Source organism: Tinamus guttatus, unplaced genomic scaffold (assembly GCF_059628265.1).
Source record: "Tinamus guttatus ecotype Peru unplaced genomic scaffold, ASM5962826v1 Tinamus_guttatus_pri_ptg000023l, whole genome shotgun sequence".
Taxonomy (NCBI): Eukaryota; Metazoa; Chordata; class Aves; order Tinamiformes; family Tinamidae; genus Tinamus; species Tinamus guttatus.
This window is the reverse complement of record NW_028288557.1, coordinates 3,817,949-3,844,650: the sequence shown is the minus strand read 5'-3', so window position 1 is coordinate 3,844,650 and position 26,702 is coordinate 3,817,949. Positions and strand designations below refer to the sequence as shown.

The 26,702-nt window shown below is 47.6% G+C and overlaps 1 protein-coding gene across 2 annotated transcripts in view; it reads right to left on the bottom strand.

Annotated features, from left to right (window-relative positions):
* PRKG1 (protein kinase cGMP-dependent 1) overlaps nt 1-26,702 on the bottom strand; it is a 305,135-nt gene that overhangs the window by 189,294 nt on the left and 89,139 nt on the right. For both annotated transcript variants that reach the window (XM_010224611.2, XM_088525673.1), the window contains exon 3: nt 8,636-8,749. In XM_010224611.2, coding sequence (XP_010222913.1) covers nt 8,636-8,749 — 114 coding nt within the window. The remainder of the gene's footprint in view (nt 1-8,635; nt 8,750-26,702) is intronic.

Genomic DNA, 26,702 nt, shown 5'->3' with positions numbered 1-26,702 from the left:
CTTTTAGCATATTTTTTCCTCAGTGCTATCCAATGCTGTTCCTATCACATACTCCCATGCTTCCCATTCCCACGCGCTCCTGCATCAGCCCCTCCCCGTGCCAGCAAGACTGTTTATGCAGCTGCATTGCTAAATTCAGATCACTTATACAAAGCACCACGTTACCAGAGTCACTCGCCACGTCGCTGGTGCTCAAACGAGTTCTGAGAGAGCGTTGGGTTTCCGAAATGTTATTTCCATGCTCACACACCAGGACCCAGGACCGTAATATCTAGAGGGCACTGGCTAGATGGACCTGGGCCTGGCTCAGCACTTGTGCTGGATCACAAGGAAACCCAGCCCTTTGCATGTAAGAAAAGAAAAGCCAACTCTAAAAGGATAGCACGCAATTTTAGTCAGTCATTGTGCCTGTCTCCTATTGCAAATAAGCTAAATAGAGTAGGAAGAGAGCTGGGAAAGAAAAATATCAAGAGAAATAAAGACAATTCCACTTCTTCAGAAACAGCAGGGATTTTTCCTTGCGTCGATCGTGGATGTCGACGCTAACCGAACTGCTCAACTGATTTCAAATGACTCCAGTTCAAAAGGAGTCCCATAAAAAGAGTAATTTCAGATGTCTAGCATACGTTTTGTGAAAGGAAAAGCCACCACAATCATCATTACGGTGACAGCTCTATATGTCAAAACACTGGAGAAGCCTGAGGAACTATCCAAATACCTCCAGCCCCTCTGCACACACTCCCTTTGCCTCCCACGATTCAAATCCTAGACTATTTCAATCCCATTTCTATTGGATAGAGGCTGAAGAGACCGGGGCTTCGTCACACGTGCCTCAATCACATTTAAGCTCTGACGTTATTTGCAAATAACTTTGCCAAGTAAATAAAGTTGCATTTTTTTTTCCCTAAGATAAGCAATTCTGAGATCTTGTTTGCTTGCTTTTAATTAAAAAGGCTCTCTGCCTTTTTGTGGATTTAATTTGCATACAAATGCTTTTAGACACAGTAGCACTTAAGTAATACTATATCCATCTTAGCCCAGGCCCTTAGAGTGTTTAAGTGCAAGTAAATTACAGATTTCTTTACAGCACGATCATCCTCAGTAAATCTGAGGTGCTACAGATGAAGTCTGTAGCATCATAGCTTGTAATTTGCTCTCCTGACTTCGCTCAGTTGCCACTAGCGAATTAATTTTTAGGTAGAAATATTAGAGAATAAAGAACATTTTAGCGGTTTTGTCACTGACAGCAAAGCAGGGAATGAATCTGGGGGAAAAAAGTACTTTTTTCAGCATGAGCCAGCCACCAAAGGGAATTTTTCTTCTTTAGGAACTAAAGCAGAGCATCATTCCCTCTTTTTCAAGTGACTCAACTGCCTTCTTTAAATCACTGCAATACCGCAAAGGTGGGTGGGCAGAGGAACCATCGGATGCCTCCTCCATAAGCACCTTCTGCCTTGGCTGCACTGTAGAGACGGGCAAAGCTTTCCTCACCTTCTCTTGGGTTTGACCAACTGCTCCTCCTCGTGTGACCACGCAGCAAGCAAGCAAAACGGGAAGAGTAGCTGCTTTTACGTGTTCGTAAGTCAAGGTGGACCAGCATGTTCCACCTATTATGTTCACTCAAAATAAATCCAAAAATACTAAGGATGGGCCATATTTTCTACTCTCCGCTTTTCTTTTGTAAATGCAATTGAGAGTAGGATCTCCTTTGCATTTAGGAGACACAGCCAAAATTTGGGAAAGCCGAGACTCTGGAAGCACTACGGGAACAGCAGAGTTGTAATTTTTATTTCCTTGTAGCTAGCAAGTGAAATTCATGTGGAGACGCTAAAGCAGATGAGTCCTCAAGATGCCGGTGCCAACTAACCTTCAACTGAGCCTGATATCCAAATTTCTTCCAACGGATGGGGAGGTCTGGAGATGCGAGTCCACCAAAAGCCACGTAGCCTGAGAAAAGACCATATATTTTTGTCGCTGGAAATGAATCCAGGCTGCAAAAATTATTGTGTTGCGTCTTTATCAAGCAAAGGGTTAAAGCCAGCAGCAAAGTGCAGTCAACGCCTTCATCGAATCTGCTCCAGCCTCATCATTTCATGCATCAAGGTTGTTTTCCAAGACATGAATAAAAGGGGAGGAAAATGAAGCTCTTGCAAAGCAATTATTTTACAGCTGTCATTGATATTAACTACTTCTTCAAAGGTTGCATGGAGAAAGTCAGAATCCATTTACAAACGTGTCCAACTGTGTTAAGTTTTTTGGATTATCTGACTATGCAATTAAGACAAAAAAGAAAAATCTCAACAAAAACATTCTCTGAGAGATACCACGAAAGCAAGTCAAGTGCTTAACTTCCCCCAAACAATGATCACCCTTCTGCCACACCAGCCAATAAATATTATTTTCTTGTGAGCACTGGCAGATAGGTTGGTATCATTCCTACACCCAGACTCGTATGGAAAGCTTTCTCCTACAACAAAATGATCTCATACTACAGAGCCTGAAATAATTTTGCATGTCTGAACCAGGGGAGAGCTATTTTCTGCGACAGAAAGGTGTCAGACAGCAGAATATAACGCCCGCCTGAAAGGACTATATTCAGTTACCTGAACGTGGCCATCTAACGCCTTCTGAGCTCTGCAGGCTCTTCAAAACATCACCCATCCTTAGCAGCCACGGCTCAGGAACCTAGAGGAGACCTTCCAGAGGACAACCAGGTGGGAGATGCCAACATTTGGTCCGACACACTCCAAGTTTACCACATAGATTTCACATAGACCTGTTACTGCGAGAACCCTTGACCAATGCTCGCCAAGAGTTTCAGTGGGCTGCAAGAGTTCTGCCAACCTTCACTGCTCCAGGTGCCCAAAGCCACCGCAAGATCCAACTAGCAGTGGAGTCTGTCGCCGTCTGGGTAATGTAGAAGCAAACTGCAGTGTCAACAGGAGAGCTGACGTCACCTAAAGGCCTATGAGCTCTTAAACTCATCTGTAAAACCAGCCCACCGAGTAGCTTGCCTAGCCCTCAAGCTCTCTACGCAACTTGGATTTGGCCAAAAGTTGCGATTTTCCCTTGAATCCCAACCACACTGCTCCAGATGGGGCATCTCTCTCCTGTTCCTGCCTGTGAGGCCAATTGCAATGTCTACATTGAGCAAAACCCCTCAGCCAACACCAAACATCATCACGACTTGAGTGTCTCCTCTGAAGCCCCTGCAAGTGGCGGCGCAGAGGTAAAAAGCAGGATTAAACTAAGAGGACCAAGGGGAAAGCTACAGATAGGGTAGGCGAGCACCAGGAGAAAGCAAATCCCAACGTTCAATAAAAGCAAAGGGAAGGGATTCTGCTAAAAATAATAATAATAATAATAATTATTATTATTATTATTATTATTATTTTAAAGTTGAATGATTTTGGTCAAATGGGCCATGGAAAAGACTCTTAGAAAATAAGAACGATAAAATGCAAAATCCTGAAACAAGCCAGAAAATGCCAGACAACTGCAGGTATACTAAGCATAGCATGATATAAAGCCAGATAAGAACAACAACAAAAAAATCTATCTACATACATACATATATATAGTATCAAAGCATCAATTAAAACGCACAACTTCTCAGCTACAGAAACAACAAACACACGTCCCAGCTGGGAAAACACTTAAAGAAGAAAGGTGGCACGAGAGGTTCCCTGTTTTTAATAATATTAGCTAAAAAACAAGCAAAGACAAAATCCACATGGAAAATTCCCGGAGGCAGAGACAGTGGTTCGCAGCACAGCAGCAGCCCCCACTCCTCACGTTAGCCCTGAACGTGCTTCCTATTTCAGTAACTGAAATTCATTGTATCCTGGGAATTTATAAACACAGTTATTCCAAAAATCAGGGAAAATAAACCATTCCTTTAGAGAAACTAATGCTGCTGCTTGCATTCATAGATAGATCCATTATACACATATATTATACCACCGTACTGGAAGGAAACAAGACCTAAGGGCAGACTTCATACTTAACCCCAATTGCATAGAATCATAGAATCCTTAAGGTTGGAAGGCACCTCTAGAGATCATCTAGTCCAACCCCCCTGCACATGCAGGGTCACCTAGAGCACGTGGCACAGGACTGCGTCCAAGCGGGTTTTGAAGATCTCCAGAGAAGGAGCATCTGAATGAATTTTGTTTAGCTCAGTGGCTTCACCTCCATTTCCCACATTAAAAAGGTAGCGTGAAGGTGTGATGCTTTCTTGGCCGGTTTCTGCAGTCAATACTTTGCCTGGCACCCAAAACACCCCAAACTGATGCAAAACCCATCAATCAAATACATAGTCCTCTTTCTGGATCTGGACCTTTGCATTCTTCTTTGGACAGGCAATTCATATATACTATATTTTTATATAGACAGGGTGTTAATTCAGGCTCTTCCAGCATGGCTGTGCCAAGCAGAGCCCCTCCTGGGCAGTATCTACCAGGATGACCCATCACACCAGACCTTGTGCTTGCTCAATTCTTGTGGACACCAGAAAATAAAAATCATTCCAAAAGTATCAACACACCACAAGACAACTCCTGCCATATGGTTTCTTTTCCCCCTGTCCTTCCTCCTTTTTTTTTTGCCCTCTTTCCATTACTGGCTCTTCTATTTTTGCCATCAGGTTCAATAAGCCTGGAGGCGCTTTGGGTAGACAGCGGGCCCAGGTGCCGCATGAATTTTTCATTTTGCTCTTCCCATCTCCAACTATTCTCCCTTTGATTAGGCTCCCTCTCTGGTGCTGTTCAAAAAAAATAAAATAAAAAATCAGAGTTCGGCTACATCCTGTCCCTTGTCCTCTACAGCACTTGCACCGTTGCTCTTTTTCCCTTTGGAGCAATAAGCCAATTCCACGTGTTGTGTTCTCAGGAAAAAGCCTGCTTAATCCCCGTATTTTTAGGCAGGCAGTTCTCACTGGAGGCTGCCCATACTGAGCTGCTCTATCATGAAATTACGCTAATTAATAGCATTAATCGGCGTTTCAGCCCTCGAGCGGGGAGTATCTTTGCCTTGGCTGCGGACGTTCAACACCGTGTCTCCAGGACACCCCACGGGCGGGTAGCAGCTCCACAAGTGATTTGCACCCCGGCTGGGTCGCTAAGGCATAGCTGGAAGCAGGGACCAGCAACACGGATGCATCCGATTCCTGGGGAATCCCATTGCTAGGGCACTGGCGGGTCGCACGCCGACCCCCGGCAGAGCCCAGCACGCACAAATCAAGGCCCAGCAGGCCCCATGTCCTGCTCCCGCCAGACCACACGCCCTGACAGGCCGAGGAGCTCTCCTTAACGCCGCAATTAACGCACGGGGCTGATTTAATCCAAGCTTGTGTGTCCAGAGAGCTGCGTCTCCCAGGCGAGCACTGCTCCAAGAGAAACACAGCCCGCATGGAGGAGCGTTCAAAGCACTTCCTCCAAGGATACTGCCATGTATCCCTCCCCAACACGTGCATCCAGGTGCTTCTGACCCTCCTGCAACCCTATCCATCCCCAGGTTTTGAATTTAGCATTCCTAAACAAGCAATGTCAGGAAGATCTTGATCAAACGGCCCCATGTCCACAACTCCCCGCAGCTTTCTTGGCTGTTTTCAGATCTGAACCAACCTCAGACCTGGAATTGCTAGGAGCAAAAATGCAGAGGCCGCCCGGCCACCCAAGGGCTCGCAAAGAGCGATTCTAATGGGCACCCGCCACGCTCTCGCCTTGTTTTTCCTCACCAATTACCAGTGTCAAGGAGCTGCTTGCAGAGCCGCCCTGTTTGCCGTGGCCACGGCTAGCGGGCTGGCCAGCGAGTGCCACAGGGCTGCATAAAAACAGAGGGGGGGAAAAAAGAGCTTAGGAAAGAATCCAACTCATCCGAGGTTGACAGCGACTGCCACCGCCTACCCCCTTAAACACGCTGCACGGCAGGGGCTTTTGCAGCATTAGCTGTGCAAAAAGCTAAATTAGGTACAGAGATTTACCTAATTTGCAACTTAACAGCTTCAGCTTGTGCCTTCTCAGCCTCCCCATCCCTTCCCCCCCAACTATTTATTTTTCAGATCGGCATCTCGTGCATCTCTCTGAAGAGGCTGGCAGGGTTTTATTGAAGCTTTTTTGTTTTGTTTTGTGGGAAGGGGGATGTTTTTTTCAAGCGTGTTATTACTGGGCAAGAAGCAGGAGCAAATGCTGAATTTACATACGTTTCTCAGCATGTAGGAAAGACTTACAGGCACTTTCAGTCCCATCTTGACCTGCAAGTATGGCTGGGAGAAGACAGTTAGCCTGAACAGAAGTGTTAAAAACACCCCACAAACCCCAAACCAGGCTTATTTTTAGCACTCGAATCACACTCTGAGGCAACAACATGATTTCTGAGCAATCCGGAACCTGAATTTACAGTTTTTGCTATTTTAAGGCATTCGACTTGTTTCCTTTGGACATCGTCTACTCCTGCACACGCAGGATCAAGGGACAAAAAGTCAGCGAGTCTCTAAGATGGGAGCAAACACTCCTTGCACAAACGTTTGGGAACGGCCAGGCAAAGGTTTCCAAATCGGCAGCCAACAATGAGGCACTGAAAACGCTTTAGTAGCGGTCTTGAATATGAAGCCACTTTTCATGGGATGTGTCCTACCTCCCTGAATGAGACCAAGAGGAAAGGTATTCAGAGGTGGCTTCTTCTCAGACCCTTGGACCACTCCTGCTTTTATTTAAGACCATAATTATCATGACAAAAATCCTGTGGTAATTCTCTCTGAAGAGGCTTTCAGAAGACCGGTGTCACGTCTCACTGAAAGAGGCCAAAACGAACCAAGGAGGAGGCAGATGAGAACGATTAAGATTCAAAGAACCTTCGGTTACTTTTGAAGGGCAAAGTGCTTCCTAAAATGATCTACCCCCTTAAACACAGTCTCCTTCACAGGGGGCTGCAGCTGAGGAGCCAGCACAGACGAACGCTGTCCCCAGCAGACTAAGGGAGGGAACATCAAGTGTCTCCCAGCGGTCAGTCCAACACAGCACGGCGGGAGCCCTGAGGCCTGCTCTCCTTGGTGGGCCCATATGTGACTTGCGCGACATGTCCATTTGCCACGTGCAGCCACGTGAAGGACTCACCTGCACGAAACTGTCCTTTTAGAAGACAAGTTCACACAAGTGAAAAGAGAGCCCCTCAGCCAAGTTGCTTAGGATCATGGAAAACTGCATGTTCTTCACAAGAACATCCAGTCATCTCTTTCTGACTTAACATTTCTGCCTACTTCTTCCCTTACTTCTCAGTTTCTCTTTAAAATATCTAATTAAAAAGCACATTTTTTTCTCCAAACAGGGACTTATGCCTCGTTTTGATAGTACTTTTGCATCTCTGTATTATTCTCATCATCTGTCCTATCTATCTGCTTCCTTCCATCTCCTCCACTACAGTGTCCTTTCAACCACGTGTCACATTTTTATCATCTCTCGAAGGCTCCCTGCTTCAGATGTCATTGAGAGCTCTTGACCTCATGGCCAAGAGCTGTGATACCATGCCTCCCAAACCTCTATTCCTTCTAAGCTGAATTTAATTGTACACAGTAACACAATTTCCATCCACATACTACATACCCCGTGCTTTTGCTCACAACATTCACCAAAGTTACAGGAGAAGTTCCAAAAACTCTGAGCCATGTAGAGTTGGCTGGATCATAACCTCACCGTGGTGCAAGGAAAACTTCTACCTGCCCAGACTGATTCTGACCCATCCCTACGGGTGGCCTGAGAGGAGGCGACACCACATTTGAAGACAAATCCAGCCATGCTTCAACTTTCATGGAAAACTCTATCATTTTCCAAGACCTGTGGCCATGGGGTATGGCTCCCTTCCATTGCCCTCCCAGCCTGGATCCATAACGTGGCTACATTATGGACATACAGCAGGGTCAAGATGTTCAAAACTGCTACTAGTCTCTCTTTTCCTTAAAGAAAACCAAGACATTAGAAGCCCAATAAAGATGCTTGCAGAAACCAATGTGAATCAGTGAAGTTCATCCCCAAGGACTGGCACAGGCTCCTCTAGATGATGGTGTTTTAGGGCAGCTGACTAGCAAAGCCTCAAGCTCTTTCCTTTCTTACTGACGACGTAGTTATTGAGCTTCCGCAGGCTAACACTGGTAGACATCCTTCCTTCTTCTGAAGGAGCTGCTTGGGAGACAGAGAGAGAGGCTACGGCAGGGCAAGGAATCAAACCAAAGTCTTTCAAGATGAAAAAACAGGAGCCCGAAGGGATGAGCTCTCTTCATCTTATTTCATTGTGCATGAAAAATGCCCCTCCGACCGTATCTGGAAGATAAAGCTTTTGCAGGGGAAATAGTATTAAAAACTAGTGACAGTGGAAAATTAACTGAAATAAAATGTCTTCAAGCTGGGAAAGTGAATAGCAGCTCTGCAAGGTCCAAAAAGGGAAATACATTTCTGAATAGCAACCCTCGGTTTGACACCATAGCAGCCCGCTTTGGAAACACAGAGGCAGATGAATAAAGCTCAAGTATTTTAATATATAGCTTCCTACATGGATATTTACACAGCCTGCTAGTTAGAAATAAGACGCCTTAGATTAAAATCTTAAGGAATTCGCGATGGAAGTTCCCAAATGAACTTACTTTTGACCGTAGCTGTGCGGGTGCAGTTGTAGAGGATGGCCAGCTCCCCAAAGACTTTGCCGGGTCCCATGGTACACAGCTTCACCCCTTCTTTCGTCACTTCAACCTTCCCATCTGCCAAAAAGATAAAATCAAATACAGAGATCATTTTACATGGGAAACGTTACTGAGATCCTTGCTATAGTTTGGTGTGCCTATTAAGCTCTGAGTGAAAACACCAGAGCCACACAAATTGAAGACCAATTAAACAAACGCATCATGAAAGGCAGCATATGATACACTTGGAAAAAGCTTAAAGACAACTATTGCCTACACATGTCTTTAATTCCTGTTTTTTTCTTAGCGGCCTATCAACACAGGGTCCAGAAGCAGCACACTAGGCTCAAGGCGAGCTTTGTTTCACATATTACCCGTCCAGGTGAAATCTTGCTGAAATTCTTGTATTAGAGGAGAGCAGATTCAGGTCTTTAACAGCGCGCGACAAAGCCGCCGGGCACCCTGGTTCGTTCTGGCAGAGGAGCTAAATCCCCAGAACATTCACCCACGAGTAACGCAGCTGTAAGCAAAAAGGAAAATTACTTTGACCCATGGCCATTCTTTAGCTCACAGCTGGCCGTACCTTTTCTTTCTGAACATCTTATCTCATGGAAGCAAGGCTGGCTTTATCTGCTAAAGAGTTGCTCCTGTCCCCAAACTGCAGAGGAATTGGGAAGGTCTTGCCAATATTTACCTTTTAGGGGATGACTGGCTTGTCCTCTATGGACGGCACCCTGCAAGAGTGAGCCCAACATCCAAATGGTTCCTCTCGGGCTTAAGGTCACCTGCATTTGGACACTGGACACCTAAGTTGGGCTTGAACGCTTGCAAGAATACCTAAAAGGCATCACCCGACCCTACAATCACGCTGATGGGATCCCATGTTACTCTACAAACAAAACCCCTACTGCAAGCAGCACCTTAATATGATCATTACCGCAGGCCTTAAGGCAAATGGGATAACAGAGCCGGGTTAGCCAACGCTATTACACAACATCAACTCAAAAAAGCAAACTTGCAGACCCCTACAAAAGCTTAAGGCAAAATATCGCTATCAAATACGTAAATAAGGGATGCCAAATTGGCAGAAACACTCCAGTGCTTTCATCCAGAACAAGGGCGATGGCAAGAACAGAAAAACACGTTGCATTGCGTTAGAATAAACTTGTAAATAAACACAGAGCAGGCGGGTTAAACTGGGGACAGATCAAAGACATCACAAGCAGCCAATGCTTCCAGACGACCTTGGACTTGCAAGAAAACAGCGATAAATCCTCGACACCAAAAATTGATCTTAGAGACGGGCTCCTCCTCGAGCGCGGAGACGCCTCAGTGCTGCGGAGCCCTACGCGGAAGGCGAGAAAGGCGGCCGGGTGCGATGCCACGTTTGAGAGAGAAACCAAAACCCCCTGAAACAGCCACGATTGGAAAAACTTACCCGGACACTTCTTACAGACGGCATTTTATGTACAGAAAGGCACCGAAGAGGCAAAAAGCAGATTTTTTCTTCTGCAAACTCAACGTGCTGCAGGAGAAATGCCAAGGAGGGGAGCCAGAGTGGGAAAAAAAAGAAACATCCACATGGGAAAAATCTATACGGAATAAATTCAAGTGGAATAAATCTGTTTCCTAAAAAATATTAGAGTACAGCAAAACCATATGCCCATAGGTGGGCAAAATGGCATCTTCTTTGGGCTTCTAAAGCCTTTCATTGGATTAAGTGTGAGCATTAGACACTGATAATGCCCAGTTATGGCTTAGTTCCGCAAAGAAAACATTCACCAATATAGCAAAATAAGCGCCAAAATCTTGGAATACGTAAAGCAATACATAAAGACGAAAGAAAAAAAAAAAAAAAAAGAGTAATTCTCAGGCTTTTTAGCATCCTAAAGGACTGGGATTTCACTACTAGTATCCGCTGTCTTCGCTTTAATCTAGTTAATTTATTATTTCAGCCGGCTTCAGTTCATTTATTGAAGCAGCATAATGCATATATTGCATTATTTATGTATGACTACATACATATGACGGGGTATACACAGTCAAAACTACGTGCGATCACACACAGTGTCAAACTGACCCCAACCAACCCCAAACTCCAACCAACACCAACTCATTCGGGTGTCCCGCAAGAAACCATCGAGCTGGGGAGAAAATCAGCAGCTTTTGGGCACCCCCGGGCGGGCGGGAATGGCTCCAATGGGCTGTACTCCCAGCTGGGTGGCAAAACACAAAGAAAAATGAGCATTAAGTGAGAGAGAAGGACAGGAAATTCCCTTGACAGCAAGCAGTGCAGAGCCTGGGTATCGCTCAGCAAACGCCCCATTAGCATCTGCTTTGATACATCCAGCATTTAAATATGTGTTTTCTATATGAAAAGTACTCCAAGGCCAGGATTTGATGCATGCCCTAACATCAATTCTTAAAAACTGAGCTATTTTTTTTCTAATCAACGATTTAAAAGCTCTTTTAACAGTTACACCATAAAGACTCTTCTGCCTAACAAAAATGCTTAAAGACATTGCAGGGAGGATATACAGAACCACTGGGGGGAAAAGAAATAAAAAATAAAGCAGGAGGGATTCTTCCAGAAGTATAACACAACACAGCACACGTCTCATTTCTCAGCACAACCCCCAAATCTGTTTTGCAAAGCTAACAAATAGAATTTCACACACAGCAATTTCGAAGCTTCGTCTCCCACTCAGCCTCATGAAGAGCTGCTACGATTCTCGGTGCCTGCTTTTTATATTGAAAATTTACACAGAAAACTTACACAGCGACAAAGCAAGCTCACATAAAAGTCACCATGTTCTCACTGGAAACTATGGGAAAGCAACAGAAATTAGCTTTGTGGAAAACCTCGACAAAACAGTGCAGCCAGGACATAAAATGAATCCGAGCTTATTTTCCCTTGCTAGAAATGAAGTGTCTTGACACTTTGGGGACAGTTTTCTCCCAAACAAATGCTCGCTAATAGGTTAATACAGGAATACATATACAAATATATACATATATATTTCACATATTAATACAAGACTGGGCAGAATGGCAGCTGGAGGAAGGCCAGACTTGGCAGATGGAGATATTTCACCTCTGAAACTACAGCAAGAGAAGCAGCGATGGCCAAGACGCTTCTCTTCCAGCACAGTACAGTAATAAATGTGCTGTTTAATTACTATTTATTACCCTAGCAAAAGTATTCCTTTCTCAAACCACCTAATTAAAGAAGCCAGGGCATTAAGCACCTAAAGATAAGCTCACCAAGACCACAAGCCACGGAAATATCTTATTTCCCATGCAAATAAAAGCGCAGAGTAGTGCTCGAGATGGGGATGCAGACAAATCTGCAACCTCCTTTTGATACCTGACTAAACCAAAGGCTATTTTTTGAGGCAAGAAGATGGGAAAAGACTGTGTTTCTGCAGAAGCATCGAGTGTTATTGACATCAATGCTGATATTTAAAGATGAGTTGACTTTGCAGAGCTTTTGCTTGATCCCAAAAATTGCAGAAGATGCTCTTCTGCTTGGACGAGGACAAGACCCAAGCGTTTTTCACGGAGATGGACTACAAAACTTAAGGATCTCTATGCTATCTAATTAGGCATGCAATTTAAGGATGCTCATGTGGAGCATGTCGCAGCAAAAGTAGAACAGCCAATGGCACAAGGGTCCTTGCAATCCTGCCAGGGTAAAAAAGGACGGGATGAAGGAAGGAAAAGCAGGCTCCATTTTGCCTGGCAGGGGGATAAAGTTCACGGGCTGTTTTTGCTTTCATGGGAACATTTCGTTCTTCATCACATCGAGTCCGTTCCAATTAACCATCCAATAACATCTTTGGCCACACGGCCTCCACGCTCCTCAAATAAAATTGCACGGATGCGGCACTCTCAATTAGTAAGATGATTTCTATTTTTTCCTCCCCTTCCAATAATTAAATGTTCATTTTCTCCTTCCGGATGCAGAAGAAAACAGATTAACTTGACTAGAAGAATCTGTCAGAGGGCACTTATGCAAAGGGCAAAATCCTCCTAGTCTGGATCCCACTTTCTCTGTGCAGCTTAAGAGACCGGCCTGCAAAGCCCCTTTTATATCAAGACAAATATCTGCTATACGAAGAAAAACCAAAATGGTTTACAAGCACAGACCCTGCCCTTCATTTTCTTCATTTTTAAAGATGTAGGACTACCTAAGGAAGTAGGTAACCCCAATCCAAAAGCCCAAAGGTGCTCCATTCTCTACAGCAGGATGTAGGGAAAGCCAATATCCAACCTCATTCTAGAGTCTTTATTTTCCCTCCCAGGTATAAACAGGAATCACCTGAGAGGCTTAAAGCTTTGCTGTGGTTTTGTGATGAAGTCTGTGAGATAGGGCTGAGAGCCATATGGATGAGCTCAGCTTCATCCATATATAAGTCACTGGTCTGCTATTAACTCAAAAACATACAATTAGTTCTCGCAAAGGGACCTACTTCTCTATTATACTTACACGAAAGTTAAAAAAGTAATGTGTGTGCGTGTGTATATGTATATATCACAGAATCACAGAATCCTTAAGGTTGGAAGGGACCTCTAGAGGTCATCTAGTCCAACCCCCTGCACACGCAGGGTCATCTAGAGCACGTGGCACAGGACTGCGTCCAAGCGGGTTTGGAAGATCTCCAGAGAAGGAGACTCCACAACCTCTCTGGGTAGCCTGTTCCAGGGATCTGGCAACCTCACTGCTAAGAAATTTTTCCTGTGGAAAAAAGTTCCTGTGGAACTTTTGGTGCTTCAGTTTCCGGCCATTACCTCTAGTTCTGTCGGTGGCCACCAGTGAAAAGAGGCCAGCACCATCCTCCTCACTGCCTCCCTTGAGGTACTTCTAGACACTGATTAGATCCCCTCTCAGCCTTCTCTTCTCCAGGCTGAACAGGCCCAGCTCCCTCAGCCTCTCCTCATAGGGCAGATGTTCCAGGCCCCTGATCATCCTTGTGGCCCTCCCCTGGACTCTCTCCAGAAGCTCCACATCCCTCTTGTACTGTGGAGCCCAGAACTGGACACAATACTCCAGATGCGGCCTCACCAGGGCTGAGTAGAGGGGCAGGATCACCTCCCTCGACCTGCTGGAGACGCTCTTCTTAATGCAGCCCAGGATTCCATTGGCCTTCTTGGCCACGAGGGCACACTGCTGCCTCATGCTCAACTTGTCATCCACCATGACACCCAGGTCCCTCTCTGCAGAGCTGCTCTCCAGAAGGTCAGTCTCCAGTCTGTACTGGTGTCTGGGTTATTCCTCCCCAGGTGCAGGACCTTGCACTTGGCCTTGTTGAATTGCATGAGATTTTTCACCGCCCAGTTGTCCAGTCTGTCCAGGTCCCTCTGGATGGCAGCGCAGCCCTCTGGGGTATCAGCTACTCCTCCCAGTTTGATATCATCAGCAAACTTGCTGAGGGAGCACTCTGTGCCTTCATCGAGGTCACTGATGAATAAACTGAACGGGACTGAACCATATTTCTGCATATATTGCAGAAGTGAGGAAAATAACAAAACAGAGGTCAGAAGCACCCACTGTAGTGTGCTCAACATCCAAAATTCTATTAAATAACATGATTTTAAGCACTGCTTATCACTGCGTATCACTATATACTTGCATATACACGTGTAGTCTGTCTATTCAAAGCTCCAGCAGCTTCACATGTAGCTTTCAAGTGCTCGAAACTCAGCCTTTGCAAAGAAAACCTAGGTGTAGATCAGGTAGGAAGAGAAAAGGAGGATTGGAGGATTGAGCATGTCTGGGAAAAAAGGGATAAAGTACCTCCCCATGGGGCTTAAAAGTGAGAATTGAACACCCCGGCGAGGCGAAGGAAGGAGCAGGGCATTCAGCGCGCGGCCGCGCAAAGCAGAGCAGGGACCAGGCACCCTGGGTGAGGGGCAGAAATGCAGAAGCGCGGCAGGACGCAGCCCGAACACCCCACGTACGCGAGACTGGGCTGCCCGGGGACGGGGCGCTAAGAAAGCGGCACACGGGGCTGGAATATTGCACCACATTGCGTGCAACGTTCCTGGGTGATACGAAAAGCAAGGAGAAGCTGGTGCGGATACGAAATGCATCCACGATGCATCCGTGACAGCACTAGGAGATGAGCATAAATACAGTAATGCAGCCCTGCAGGTGCCTTGCGTGGCCGGAAAACCTGCTGGCTTTGACATGACTCACTAGCAAAGGCCTCTTGTCCCCAAGAGGAGGACACGAGTGGAGTGAATCAGACACCTCACAGGGTGGGTTGAAGGCTACCACAACCAGTCAGCGTGCAGTTGTACAGGGTAGGAGTCCAAACCTGCTTAACGCCATTCAAAGCTCTTCCTTTTCTCCCTCTTCATCCCCTTTGCCATGCCCATATTTGCGCCCTATAGAGGCGACTTCAGGTAAATGTAAAGGGGCTGGAGGTAGCTAACTCAACAGGCCTTTAATTCTTCTGTTGCCCGCAGGCTACGCCAGGAAAACGCTGAATTTGGATTTGCAGCTCAACTGGCAGAGGAGCTGCTTCATTTTGAGGTGCCCCCCCATGGGGGTACTTGGAGATCCCTCCAGGTCAAAGGATGCTTGAATCTTTCTAGCAGGGATCTTGCTTCACCTGGGCGCTCGTTGACTTCCATCAAGGGGTCGCATGAGCCCCTTGAGCGACACCACAGTGTTTTATTTGAAAGCTAAATAGGTTTTTCAGGCAAAGAACAAATTTCTTTTGAAAACAGCTACTTTTCCATGTAATCAAACTCACTCTTGATGAAGGGAGGTATTGCTAGATTTCCAGCCAGCTTAAAAACAGAGAGCTTTAAGCAGGTAACTCACATTTCTGAATGGTTCGGGTCAACAGCGTTGAATCATGTCTTGTTTTGACTGGCTCACACCCCTTCCTCATAATCAGATACACCCTCAGCTTTCCTCATAGCCTTGTTAAGGCCAAAAGAGATGGGTTGCATCTCATTTTAGTTGGATCAGGCCCCTTCCCCATCATTGGATACACACCCAGGTTCCTCCACACTCATGGAAAACCCCAAGGCGCCTTCGTGGTGAGAGCAGCACATGCAGCCAGAGCGTGGCGGGCTGTTGGGCCAGACCCTTCGTCGCGGGACTTCTCTTGGCCCCCTCCGCGCTGGCAAGGAGCTTGCGAGGAGAGCGTCCACGGTGCCGAAAGCCGTCCAGAGCCGTCAAGATGAGGACCAAAAACATGAAAAACCCCTGTCAACAGCAACCAAAGCACCAGAACTGGGCATGCCTGGAGCATCACTAGTGCAGCAGAGCTCGCAGAGGACATGCGCCCACAGGCTCGCGTTGCTTCGACAGCCCTGGCTCTTCCAAACCCTGCTGGTGGTTCATAAAGCAAGTGCAGGCCCCGCTGGGCCTGCATGACCGTTTCGAGCTCCTCAGCTCCTGTTCTGCAACACAAGCAGGAGTCTTAAAAGCAGGAACAACAGGGAAGTGATATAGGTTATGTTAGAGTCACCCAGCACGCCGTCCTCTCCCAGAAGAGGAACAAGGAGGCTGTTTTGGAGAACCTGAAGGAGTTAATAAATGGAAAAAGGAAAAAGGAAAAAAATAAATACATGAGCTATGAGATTTAACAGCTCATTTGGTTTAAAGAATTAGAAGTAGGAAGAAAAAGAGAAACTGAATATGCAAAATATGGAAAAGAGATGAAATTATCATCCACGACCTACTCACACCCGTAAAGTTTTCTCGGCTGCGCTTGGCTAAGGAGGACTGGGGCACCCCAAGAGCCTGGAAGAAGGTGGCTCTTCTGGAGTTCCCACCTAAGCAGCACGGACATAGAAAACTACGCTGCACATTGGAGCAGAAAGTAGAATATTTGAGCTAAAAGCAGTTTTGGGGGTAGAGAAACCCTAGAAGGTACACACATCAGCAGGACGTTTGCTTCTGCTTTGTAGAGAAATAACCTAAGAGCCTGTAGGGATGGGCAGGAGATATTTTATATAATGCTGATTACTACCCACTCGAAACATCAAGGTAAGAATAGTTATTTATAAAAGGGAGATGACGCTTTCCAGAAGATCACTGCCTGGAGAAAAACACTACCTTGTGGTGCCAGCTTTTGTTTAAAAACTCAAGTTGACAAATGAGAAAATTAAAAGAAACGCCTTATAGTATAGAGGGATGTAATTTTTCAATCAAATGCATTTGAAGCCGCTGCTGAAAGCAGGTACAAATCACCTTTTAATTAGTTTTGCATGCCTAAAGGAGACACCGAACTTCCCGACGGCAGAGCCCCGGCGCTCGGCAGCTGCAATGCTCCAGCTTAATCCAATAGCTGCACTTTAAACCCCCCAACCGCCGGCTCTCACGAGGTGTTAGCCCGTGTTTGCCAACCGGCACGTCGGCTCGGCTTGGTCAGATGTGATTTATTACTGCCTGTAGCCATCAGAGAGGCACGAAGCAGCGCGCTGACATTAACTGATGGAGGTAATATAGACTGGCAAGTCCCATTTCGCTGCTGTTGGATGATGTCAGTCTCTCGAGTGTATGATTTAAATATATATATATATATATATATATGATATTGCTTTCCCTGGGCACACAATTCCAGAAAACAGAGGAGATAGCCCTCACGATCTGCCTGCAAACTGTTTTGTCCGCTCCGAGCTAACGGCTTCGTGCTGTCCAGTGCCGGGAGCCCCATTTTCCAGAGCAAGCCAGGAGAAAGTTTCAGCGTTACCGGCAGCATGGCTGGTGTATAATAAGCATAAGGCAATTTTGCAGGCAAAGGAAATACAAAACAAAAGGAAAATTGTGCTGCTTTCTGCTCCATTAGTGCAGAGGCAGATGAAAGGAGGAGCCAAAGCAAGAGGGGTCCCACGAGGAACCGCCGCAGAGGCCGCTCTGCGAGGGCGGCCAGCCCGTTCCTGTTCGCAGGAACATTGCTGCGTTTCCAGAGACTAACTCCCATTTACTACCCAAGAGGATACAGCACTCTGATACAACACTCTGAATATAGCAACTGCCCCCAAAACCATGGCTCGACTTTTTGAGCTTTGGATGAGGCAAGCGCCTACCCGATCGTCTGGCGAGCAAACACCTCCTCTACCACGAGAGCCCTCTCTGGAACAGAAAGGGATTCCCAGGCTTTGGATAGTTCCTCGAGCTGCAGTCATCGCAAATCACGTCACGCTGAGCACCGAGAACTCGTGCTGGGTAACAACACACAGTAATCGGATGAGGCTAGCCCACCTTCTCCAACTTGAATTCCAGAAGGGCTCCTAGATAACGGAGATGCTCCTGGCTCCTAGAGACAGTTGACCGGGCGAGCGTGCGGCTTGGCCCAGCTCAGCTGCGCCTGCCGGAGGCCACCACAGAGGCCACCAGGGAGGCCGGGACACACGTGCGGGCAGTGCAGCCCTGGTGCTGCTCCGCACGAGGGGCTGAGTAGCAGAAATTGGGGTGGCTGCTACATATGGCCGAGGGACAGTTTTAATTCTGCTCCTTGATAGACACGTCGTGTCGCGGACAGCACCCGCATTTCAGCCGTATGAGCCAACGGTCAAGGTGGAAAATGTTGCTCGGGTGCTTGGCTCCTCCACCCCACAGGGCCACGAGGGAAACGGTTCCTCTAACACTGCTCTCAGGAAGCGAGCTCAGAGGTTTGGCTTCCCTGCTCCCTCATCCGAAGCCCATGGAAACACTGATGGCTCCACACACGCTGTGTCCCAGCCCAAGGTCTGGCATCAAACGTGCCAGGGTTGGGCCCTAACCTCAAGCCTTGCTCTGCTTGGCCTGCCCAGAAGGCAAAGGACATCCTAGCATTCCTTACACACCCTCCCCTTCCTCTCTGTAGCTTCCTGCCTCCCAATCTTCTCACTGCTCTTTGGAAAAGCAGGACATAGCGGCGCAGGCCTGCAGCACCACAGGAGAACACGGATTTGGCAGTAGCTCAGCGATCCCGGCCACCACAGCGCGGGACAAGGCGGGAGGGGGACGCAGGCAGCCCAAACCCGCTGCTCCTGGGGAGCAGAAGGCAGCAGCTCGGGATATGTTTTACGTATCTCATATATCTGACTGCGCTTTAATTATCTGACAAAGGCGCCTCGTGCTAGGAAGACCTTCGGATTTGTTTCCACGGGCCTCGGTAAACAGAGAAATAAGTATTTCCCAGAGAGACGAGAAGCAGAGCGGTGCCTCTCATGTACCGCACGTGTTAAATCAGTGTTTTCCTCAGAGCGGTGTCCCCTTTCACTCATCCCGTTTTTGTCCCTGCGTCGTACGCTGAAGCAGGCTGACAAGAGAGGAAACGCGGCAGTGACAGCTCGGATACTTGGAGATGGCAAGGAGTCAGCAGGGAAACAAACTACCAGGAAAATAACAAATATCCGGCGCCAGCACCGAGATAAACGGGTCTATCCTGGGCACGCGCGTGCGGCCCCGAGCCGTGCCCAGGGATGCCCCAGCTCCCAGGCAGACGCTGCTGCCTGCGTGGATCAACAGAACGCAAGGTGCAAACAGCTGCCCAAATGCCCCGTAAACACAAACCCAGAAATAAACGCAGCGTAAAGAGGGAAAAAGCCAATGGCACGACTGGCACCCAGTGACACCGAGGTGAGCAGCACAGCCTTGTGCTGCCCGTTCCGCGCGGAGGCAGGAGGGTGATGGGAGGCGTTTCACTCGGCGCCGAGGGGATGACAGGCTCTGCATTTGATTTTCCACACTCCATAGGCTGCATTTGGAAAGGGTTTGGCACGCCTGGAGCGCTGGACGGGCATGAAGAGGAATCCAAAGCTGGAACACGCACCCAAGGCCGGCCGGTTTCGGGAACGCCTGAAGCTGAAGCGGGAATCTTACGGATTGGCATGACCGGGTCCATCACTGTGCAGGTGAGCGGCTCTGAACGACTGCAATGGTTTCCCATTAAAACTAAAACCCAGCCGTTTGGCATGAAAACCATCTCCGCATTCCATACGCTACGCTCCAGCTTTCTCTCTATAGCTTCAAAACACATTAAGAGAAGGCAAAACCTTGCTTGCCAGGAGCTTGTGCTGTCACATGGACATCAGCTGTGAAAGCAGCTCTGCGGGCCCCACAATCAATAACTATTTATCCTAAGCAATTGCATCTGTTAATGGCAACAGGTACCATGGCATTAAATTCAGGCAAGAAGAGACAGGAGTTAAAAGAGCAACGAGTGGCGCAGAAAGCCGAGGCCCTGAAAGCAGTTTTGCAGCAAAACCTGCCCCGCGAGGCACGCCGAAGGCCACAGCATGGGGATATGCCCTATCGGACCTTTCTGCCTTTCTTATTTTCCAAAGCGATTGGGCAGCGAAAGGAAGGCAGGGAAGATTTACTGCTCTCACTCCACCAACTCTTATCTTCCGCCCGCACTCTTAGAGGAAAAGAAAGCTCTGCCCTGCAATTCCAAGCATAGTGAGAGCCATGGTACAGAGCTGCAGCACAGAGCAAGGGCTACAGACTCACGCTCGGCATCAGGAGCGTGCAGGTATCTGCAGGCTAGCAAGCATGGCTGGCAGTAGCTTTACTACTCTCACAAACTCATTTCTCAATCACAAAACGGCTCAAACATTTCTAATACCGACACATTTAAATGAGCTCCATTTAATAATCAATTATTTCCAATATATATGTGTGTATTTTATTGCTGATGAGCATGTAACCCCAAGGACGCACAGGGTTTGCAGAACTGGGGCCTGTGGCACTGCTGGGCACCTAATTTACGGCGTCAAATATGCAGCAATCAAGAGTTGACGATTTCCTTGTGTGCAGGAGCCAATTATGAGCAATTTATTATGAGCCATTTCGGAGGATGGGAACCAAGGTGCTAACAGGGTAACAAATTAACAGCACAGCCATTTCTGCACAATATTTACAAACAGTTGGTCTTTGCGTACAACCCTCTCTACGCACCATTAGTCAGATCACCTGGATTCGTTGCAACAACGTAATGCAGAATTTGAGTTTCAACTGGTTTCTTTTACTCAATTTCTTGTTGAACGAGTTGTTTTGCAGGGAAGCACATCTTCTTCCCTTCACGACTCAGAATTTATTTTTGGTTCATTTTTAAGCAGTTCCCATTTAGAAGTCTCCACAGTTCTCACCACCGTCGCACCCGTGAGACAAAACCAGAGACCCCCTAAGTTTGGGGCTGACAGAAAGACCTAGGAAAGAGCAAACCACTTCAATCCACAGGAAATGGAGTTTCTGGAAACCAAGTGTCACGCGCAGCTGGCTCCAAGCACGTGTCCCGGCGGAGGCCCCTGCTCCAGCTGCTGCTGTTGGAGTAGGAACGGCAGCACGGTCAGGAGCTCCTGGATGCCTCCTCCAGCGTCACGGGGCTGCAGAGGTCATCTAGGAGACCCAAAGCATCAGCCACGTCACGCAGACCGACGGTGTGCACAGCCCGGGATATTCCTGCACGGAATTGGGGTCCGGGCAGAGCTGGGGTCCTGCACGGTCCATCGGGGCAGCGCTGGCTGGAGACGGCGCAGAGCAGGACAGCTGCATTGGAGCAAACCCACAAGGAACATTTCCTAGTATTTGTGCATTTGGCTCTATAACCTTAATAACCTTCTTTTAGCAGCTGGCTATGCTAATTTAATTGAGCACCGGGGCTGAATATTTACTTTTCACGGGCAATGGAGAAAGCAAAGCTCAGCCTTGCGCTTGCCATAAGGGAGCTCCGAAGGTACAGGCACAAGCGGGCGACCTCGGGTCGCGAGAGGACAAGCCACGCTTGCTAGAAAGCCAGGTCTTACCCTCGGAAACACAAGGGCAAAACACTGCATCGGTAACCAGACCCGAAAACCACATTTCAAGAACTGCAAGGATAAATGAGAGAGATGCTGCTGCAGAAGGATGAGTTTCTTGGAAATCCCTTCCATGCATTTCAACTCGGCAAAATTCGGACTGCTGGGACAGAAATCAGCCACCACAAACATTTCATGTGAAGATCGCAGCCCTTGGCGCCAATCTGCAAGGCAGAAGCCCGGAAAAGCAATGGGAATGGGAGTGGGAATGTCAGATCAAACGGGTTGCCTCCCCCAGAGCCGATCAGTTTGAGGTGCTGACGACCCCGTTAACACTTTGCAGCTTCCCAAAGCGGCCGGGAGCTGCACTTGGGCAGTCCCTAAATCCGCGCAGTTGCTCTTGCCGACAGCGAAAGCCCAAGGCAGAGCAGACCATCGCTCAGCATCTAACGTCACATTAAGCAACCGCAATTAGGAGCCCGTCGCTTCCAATTTGCCCGCGCCGTTTCCCAAGGAACAGAACCCCAGCTGCACGGCCCCATCCCACGCAGGGCAGCGAAACCAAGGAAGCTGAAATGAGCCGGTCAGTTTTGCACCATTCTATACAAAATAAGAGTTTCCTTATGTCGTATTTTCCTAATATTTTTTCACATATTTTGTCAGGATATTTTCCCTCCCAAGAGGTTTGTGCCATTAACTAAAACAAGACTCCAGGCTTTGCGCAAAGCGTGCTCGTGCTGGCAGAAAACACTCATTTTTATAACAAGGGATGTTTTCCCCTTGCAAGCACTATTTCTGCTTGCCAAACGAGCGCATTTTAGCCAACACGAAAGCTAAAAAGTGACGTTTCCATTTTGGTTCTTTCGTTTGGAGCATTTTCCAGAGATCAGCTTGCAGAAGCCGCTCGCTAGGTAAATATTTGCGTGCAGAGCATATGTTAGCCCAGAGACACAAATAAAAATATACATCAAAGAAGAACCAGCATTAATAGCTCGTTAGCTATTTTACCACCCAAAGCAATATTTCTTCCACCATAGCATTAAATACGCTGCAGTGGTGAAATGATTCTGCTCTCATCCTAGAAGACGAGTGGTCGAGCAGGAAAGCACAAGAGGTACGAGGCAGCTGCGCAGCCCGTTTCCTAAATATCTTGAATAATGTTCTTACAAAACATGATTCCAACACAAAGGAAGCCCTGATGATGGAAGCCTGGCCGTCACATTTGTGGTTAGTTTTGTAATTAAAGCATGGTTATCCAGCAGAGAACTCCCACATCGTCACATCCTAGATGCAAAACCAGTGACTGTGCCCAGAACCCTAACTAAGAAAGAGCCTCCTTGATCTTCCTGGGGAAACCTGTGAGCCTCATAACTGCCCTGGGCTTGCCAGGCCTACAGAGGTGGCTGCTGCATGGAACGATGATATTTTACCACCTCCCCTCATTCTCTCACATTCCTACAGCAACGAAACCAGCGGGATTCATGCAGAGAACCCAATCAGCACGGGTGGGAGCCTATGTCCAAATCAGCCCGATGCCCCGCGTGCCTCCAAGGGCAAACAGAGGAGAAAACGTCCCCAAAGACCAAACGGATGACGGCACTGCCAGAGATTGATGTGACTTGTAAAGAGAGACCGCTCAGCGGGGAAGGCAGGTGCCATAAATAAGGAGACGGATAAAAGTTTATTCTGACAGTAAAACAGTGCCAGAAACGAATGTAATTTTGTAGCTTCATGGTCCGTAACTCCAGAGGGAATCAGTCAACAGCGGGTGACCAAGAAAAGCAAGGCTGCTGCTGGCAAGCGAGGGTCACGGTGAAAGGGCTGAGCGACTAATAGCCAAAGTTTAGGTGCCTGCAAATCAAAGCTGTTGAAAGCCCCTGCCGGAGGCGGCCGAGCTCCAGCCTGCTCAACGCGGGGCCGCCACGAGGAGCCAGACTCAGTGTCAAGAAGGCCATGCTGGCTGGTGTTTAATGACAGAGCTGCACACCGGGAAGGGCAGCCGTGGCCCGGAGCAGGGAAAACCTTCGTGAGACAAGATGGGCCACCTTAAAACCCAGAACCAAGAGCTAGGCCGGCCGTTGGAAGAGGAATAAAGGACTCACAAAACAGGCGGCAGGAAGTTAATTCAGAGTAACGGTTCCTCCTCGCTCCGCTCTTGGAAGAGAGGAGAAAAACAACAACGCTAAACTCTCACATGCAAGTCACCCAGTGGATATACTGATGCGCTGATCAAACAGAATAATAAAGTCTCGGTAATAAAGGCTGCTTTAAGCTCTACACCTCATCAGCAATTCCTTGGTTTTTATTTCCCTCGTCTTCAAACGCTGGTGGTGGTGACAGACACCTTTCTAAAACACTCAACTAGAAGACATAAGGAGGTAATTTGCTGCTAAAATAAGTACGACCTAAACAGAAGAAGGAATGTACCTGACAACAGAGTACCCAGAAAAAGGCAGCAGTAGGCAGTGTGCAACCTCGGGCTGATTTTGGATGTCCTGCTGAAGACGCTACCACGTTATCTGCGTTGTGGCATTGCAGGCACTGCGTACACAGAAATGCCCTTTTTGTTGCTTTTTGGGTTTTTTTTCCCCACTAAGATATCTACTGAGCTAACACTAGGTGGTCTTTCTTCATACAAGATTTGACTCGGGCATTTCTGCAGACCAGCAAGGCCTCCAATGGCAGTGCCACCACAACTGACCCAAAACGCCTTTAAAAGGAAACTCAATAACGTGTCCATCCCATCGCTTTTTGCCTTGTGCCACCATAACACGTCATTCCAGTGGCAAACGATGCCTCCATATGGTTTTAGAGACCTGAAATGTCCATCTGCCACAGCCTGCTTAAACCCAGCATCAACACTCCAGTGTCCGTGGCTTAAAAAGCATTAGGTAGACCCAAAGACAAAGGTTGCACAAGACAACTATTTTCTGTTGATGGAAAATGAGTCCCTGGCCTCAAACCTGCATTTTGGAAAGCTGGGGGTCGAAAGAGAGTTCACAAAAAGCACCTTGTGCTCAACGCAGAGATACTCCAGCCTCCGAACCTGCAGGAAACTAAGGGAAAAGGCAATTCAGGAGGTCTTCCAGTTACCTGGAATGTTCTCATTCTTTTTCTGCTTAGAGAGCTGCCTCCACAGCTGCTTTTATTATTACAGTGAAACCACTGACTTCAGACATCCCCATGACCGGCTTGCAGAGCCAAAGTCTTGCAGAGCCCCAAGTCTTAAAACCACAGATGTGGCCAAGGCTAAAAGGAGTAATGATTTGCAGCTGGCTTTTCTCTACAACTAAGGCTGGTGGTATATCAAACATGAACTTCTTTATATCAAATAAAACGCCTTAAGTGACATTTGGCAAGCTTAACGACCTCTCAAGTTCAAGCCAGCTGTGCTGGAAAAAACAATTTTACGCAAAATACGGATGGGCTTCACGCACACACAGAGAACAAGGTCATGGACTACAAAGAGACTATGAATTCACAAGAGAGAAAGAGAAAATTACATCCTCTGCACTAAAGGCAAGGCAAGCGAAGCCAACAAATCAACTCTTCACTTCAAAAGGGAATTTTACTGTCACTGCTACGGCGAAAACAGCGATTACACCAAACACCGCTGCTGCACAACGGTCTCTGCGAGGACGGACAACAGCCTAACCAGTCACCTCACCACAGGCCATCCCAATGGGTTTAGAAGGCCAGTTGATGCCAGCTCCCTCCCAAAACTCTGCTTTGTTTGATGAGTGTTTCCACAAATGTGAAGCACCATACAAAAAACTGAGTCTTACTTAGGACTCAGACTCGGTATTCTTGGTTGTTCAACCAGGAACTCCTGTTCTGAAAGGCTGTTACCTGTAAGTCATCCTATTTCTTCGTTGCTTGTGGAGGACCTGGGTCCAAATTCACCTCTCACCCCCTGCAGTTGCATCCAGCTCGTGGCAAAACCCTTCCAGCCACACAACCCCTCACAAGTCTCTGCATTGGACCGTGGCTAGTTCAGTTCCTTCACTAGAGAAGGCCTCCAGCTCACTCGGGTGTCACCTGGCTGTTACCAACTCATCTCACCCAAACGTAGACCTAGGAGGAGACAAACAGCTTGACAGTCACCTTAGGTTTCATCATTTTACTAATCCAGTGCCAAACACTTCTGAATGTCCAAGGTAGCTGGCAAAAATACCTTAATTTTGACATCCAGCTTCTTCATTTTTATTGTTAGGAGCACCAGCATCTGCTTAATACCTCTTTGGGCAAATATGGCATTTGTATCAGCAAGAACCAAAGACAAAAATGAGTCCTGCAGGGAACCCTAATGAAATAATTGAATCCGCGGCGCTCCAGCACAGCACACGCACTCCGCATGCAAATCCAAGTCGGACTTTTTATGGACGCAGACAGTGTCCTCGGAAACGCGGGGCTGCAGGCCAAGGACACGCCAGCTCCATCAGACAGAGGTTCAACTCGAGCAGGAGCGAGGCCACCACCACTCATTGACCATCTTCTCTCCCATACTCCGGCTTGATCCAAGATCGTGTTAGGAAGTCTTGTCATTTTGACAAGGGCTCGCAAGTCACCCGGCACAGAAGCCAGCTATACTTTTACCGCATACTTAAGCGCCTAATCTGCCCTTCCAGCTCTTTCACACAGAGCTAAATATGCCATAGGCTCCAGCATTGCACCTATTCAAAACTCAAGGAAAACAAAGTTAGAGGTGAATTTCCTTCAGGACATATGGAATACATTATCAAAGCACTCCCTGTTAAATGTATGCATATTCACAGGAGTTTATGGCATGTGCAACTCTCACTCATCGCTTTGAAGTAAATCACGCCTGAACCAGGCTCACAAGTCGCGACCCTCCGATCTTTTGTGAGGCTTGCAGGATGACAGCCCTCGGGTCCAAACCCAGGGCGCCGAAGTGAAGTTGCCCCTACGTCTTTTCGCTGGCTGCAAGGACAAGGTTAACAGATTTCCAGATCTAGATAGCGCTTGCTTGTTACACACTAAATAAACAGAGTTCCCCTGCTGTTTCAAAACAAGCATTTCTCACTGCCAGGCCTGCCCGCAGCAGGAGCTGCTCCTTGGCTTCGCCGTGACGGCGCTTTGGTGCTGCCCAAGAGTCGCTTCGCCCGCAAGTCGAGGGTCCAAAGGAAGGGACCCACCGGAGAGGGCTGGGATGGAGGAGCCTCTTCTTCCCCCAGGACATCGGCTGAGGAGACGCAGCGGGGAGGAGCAGCCGTTCAGAAGCCTCTGCCGCTCCAGGGCCTCGAGCGCGACGCCAGCCGCGCCT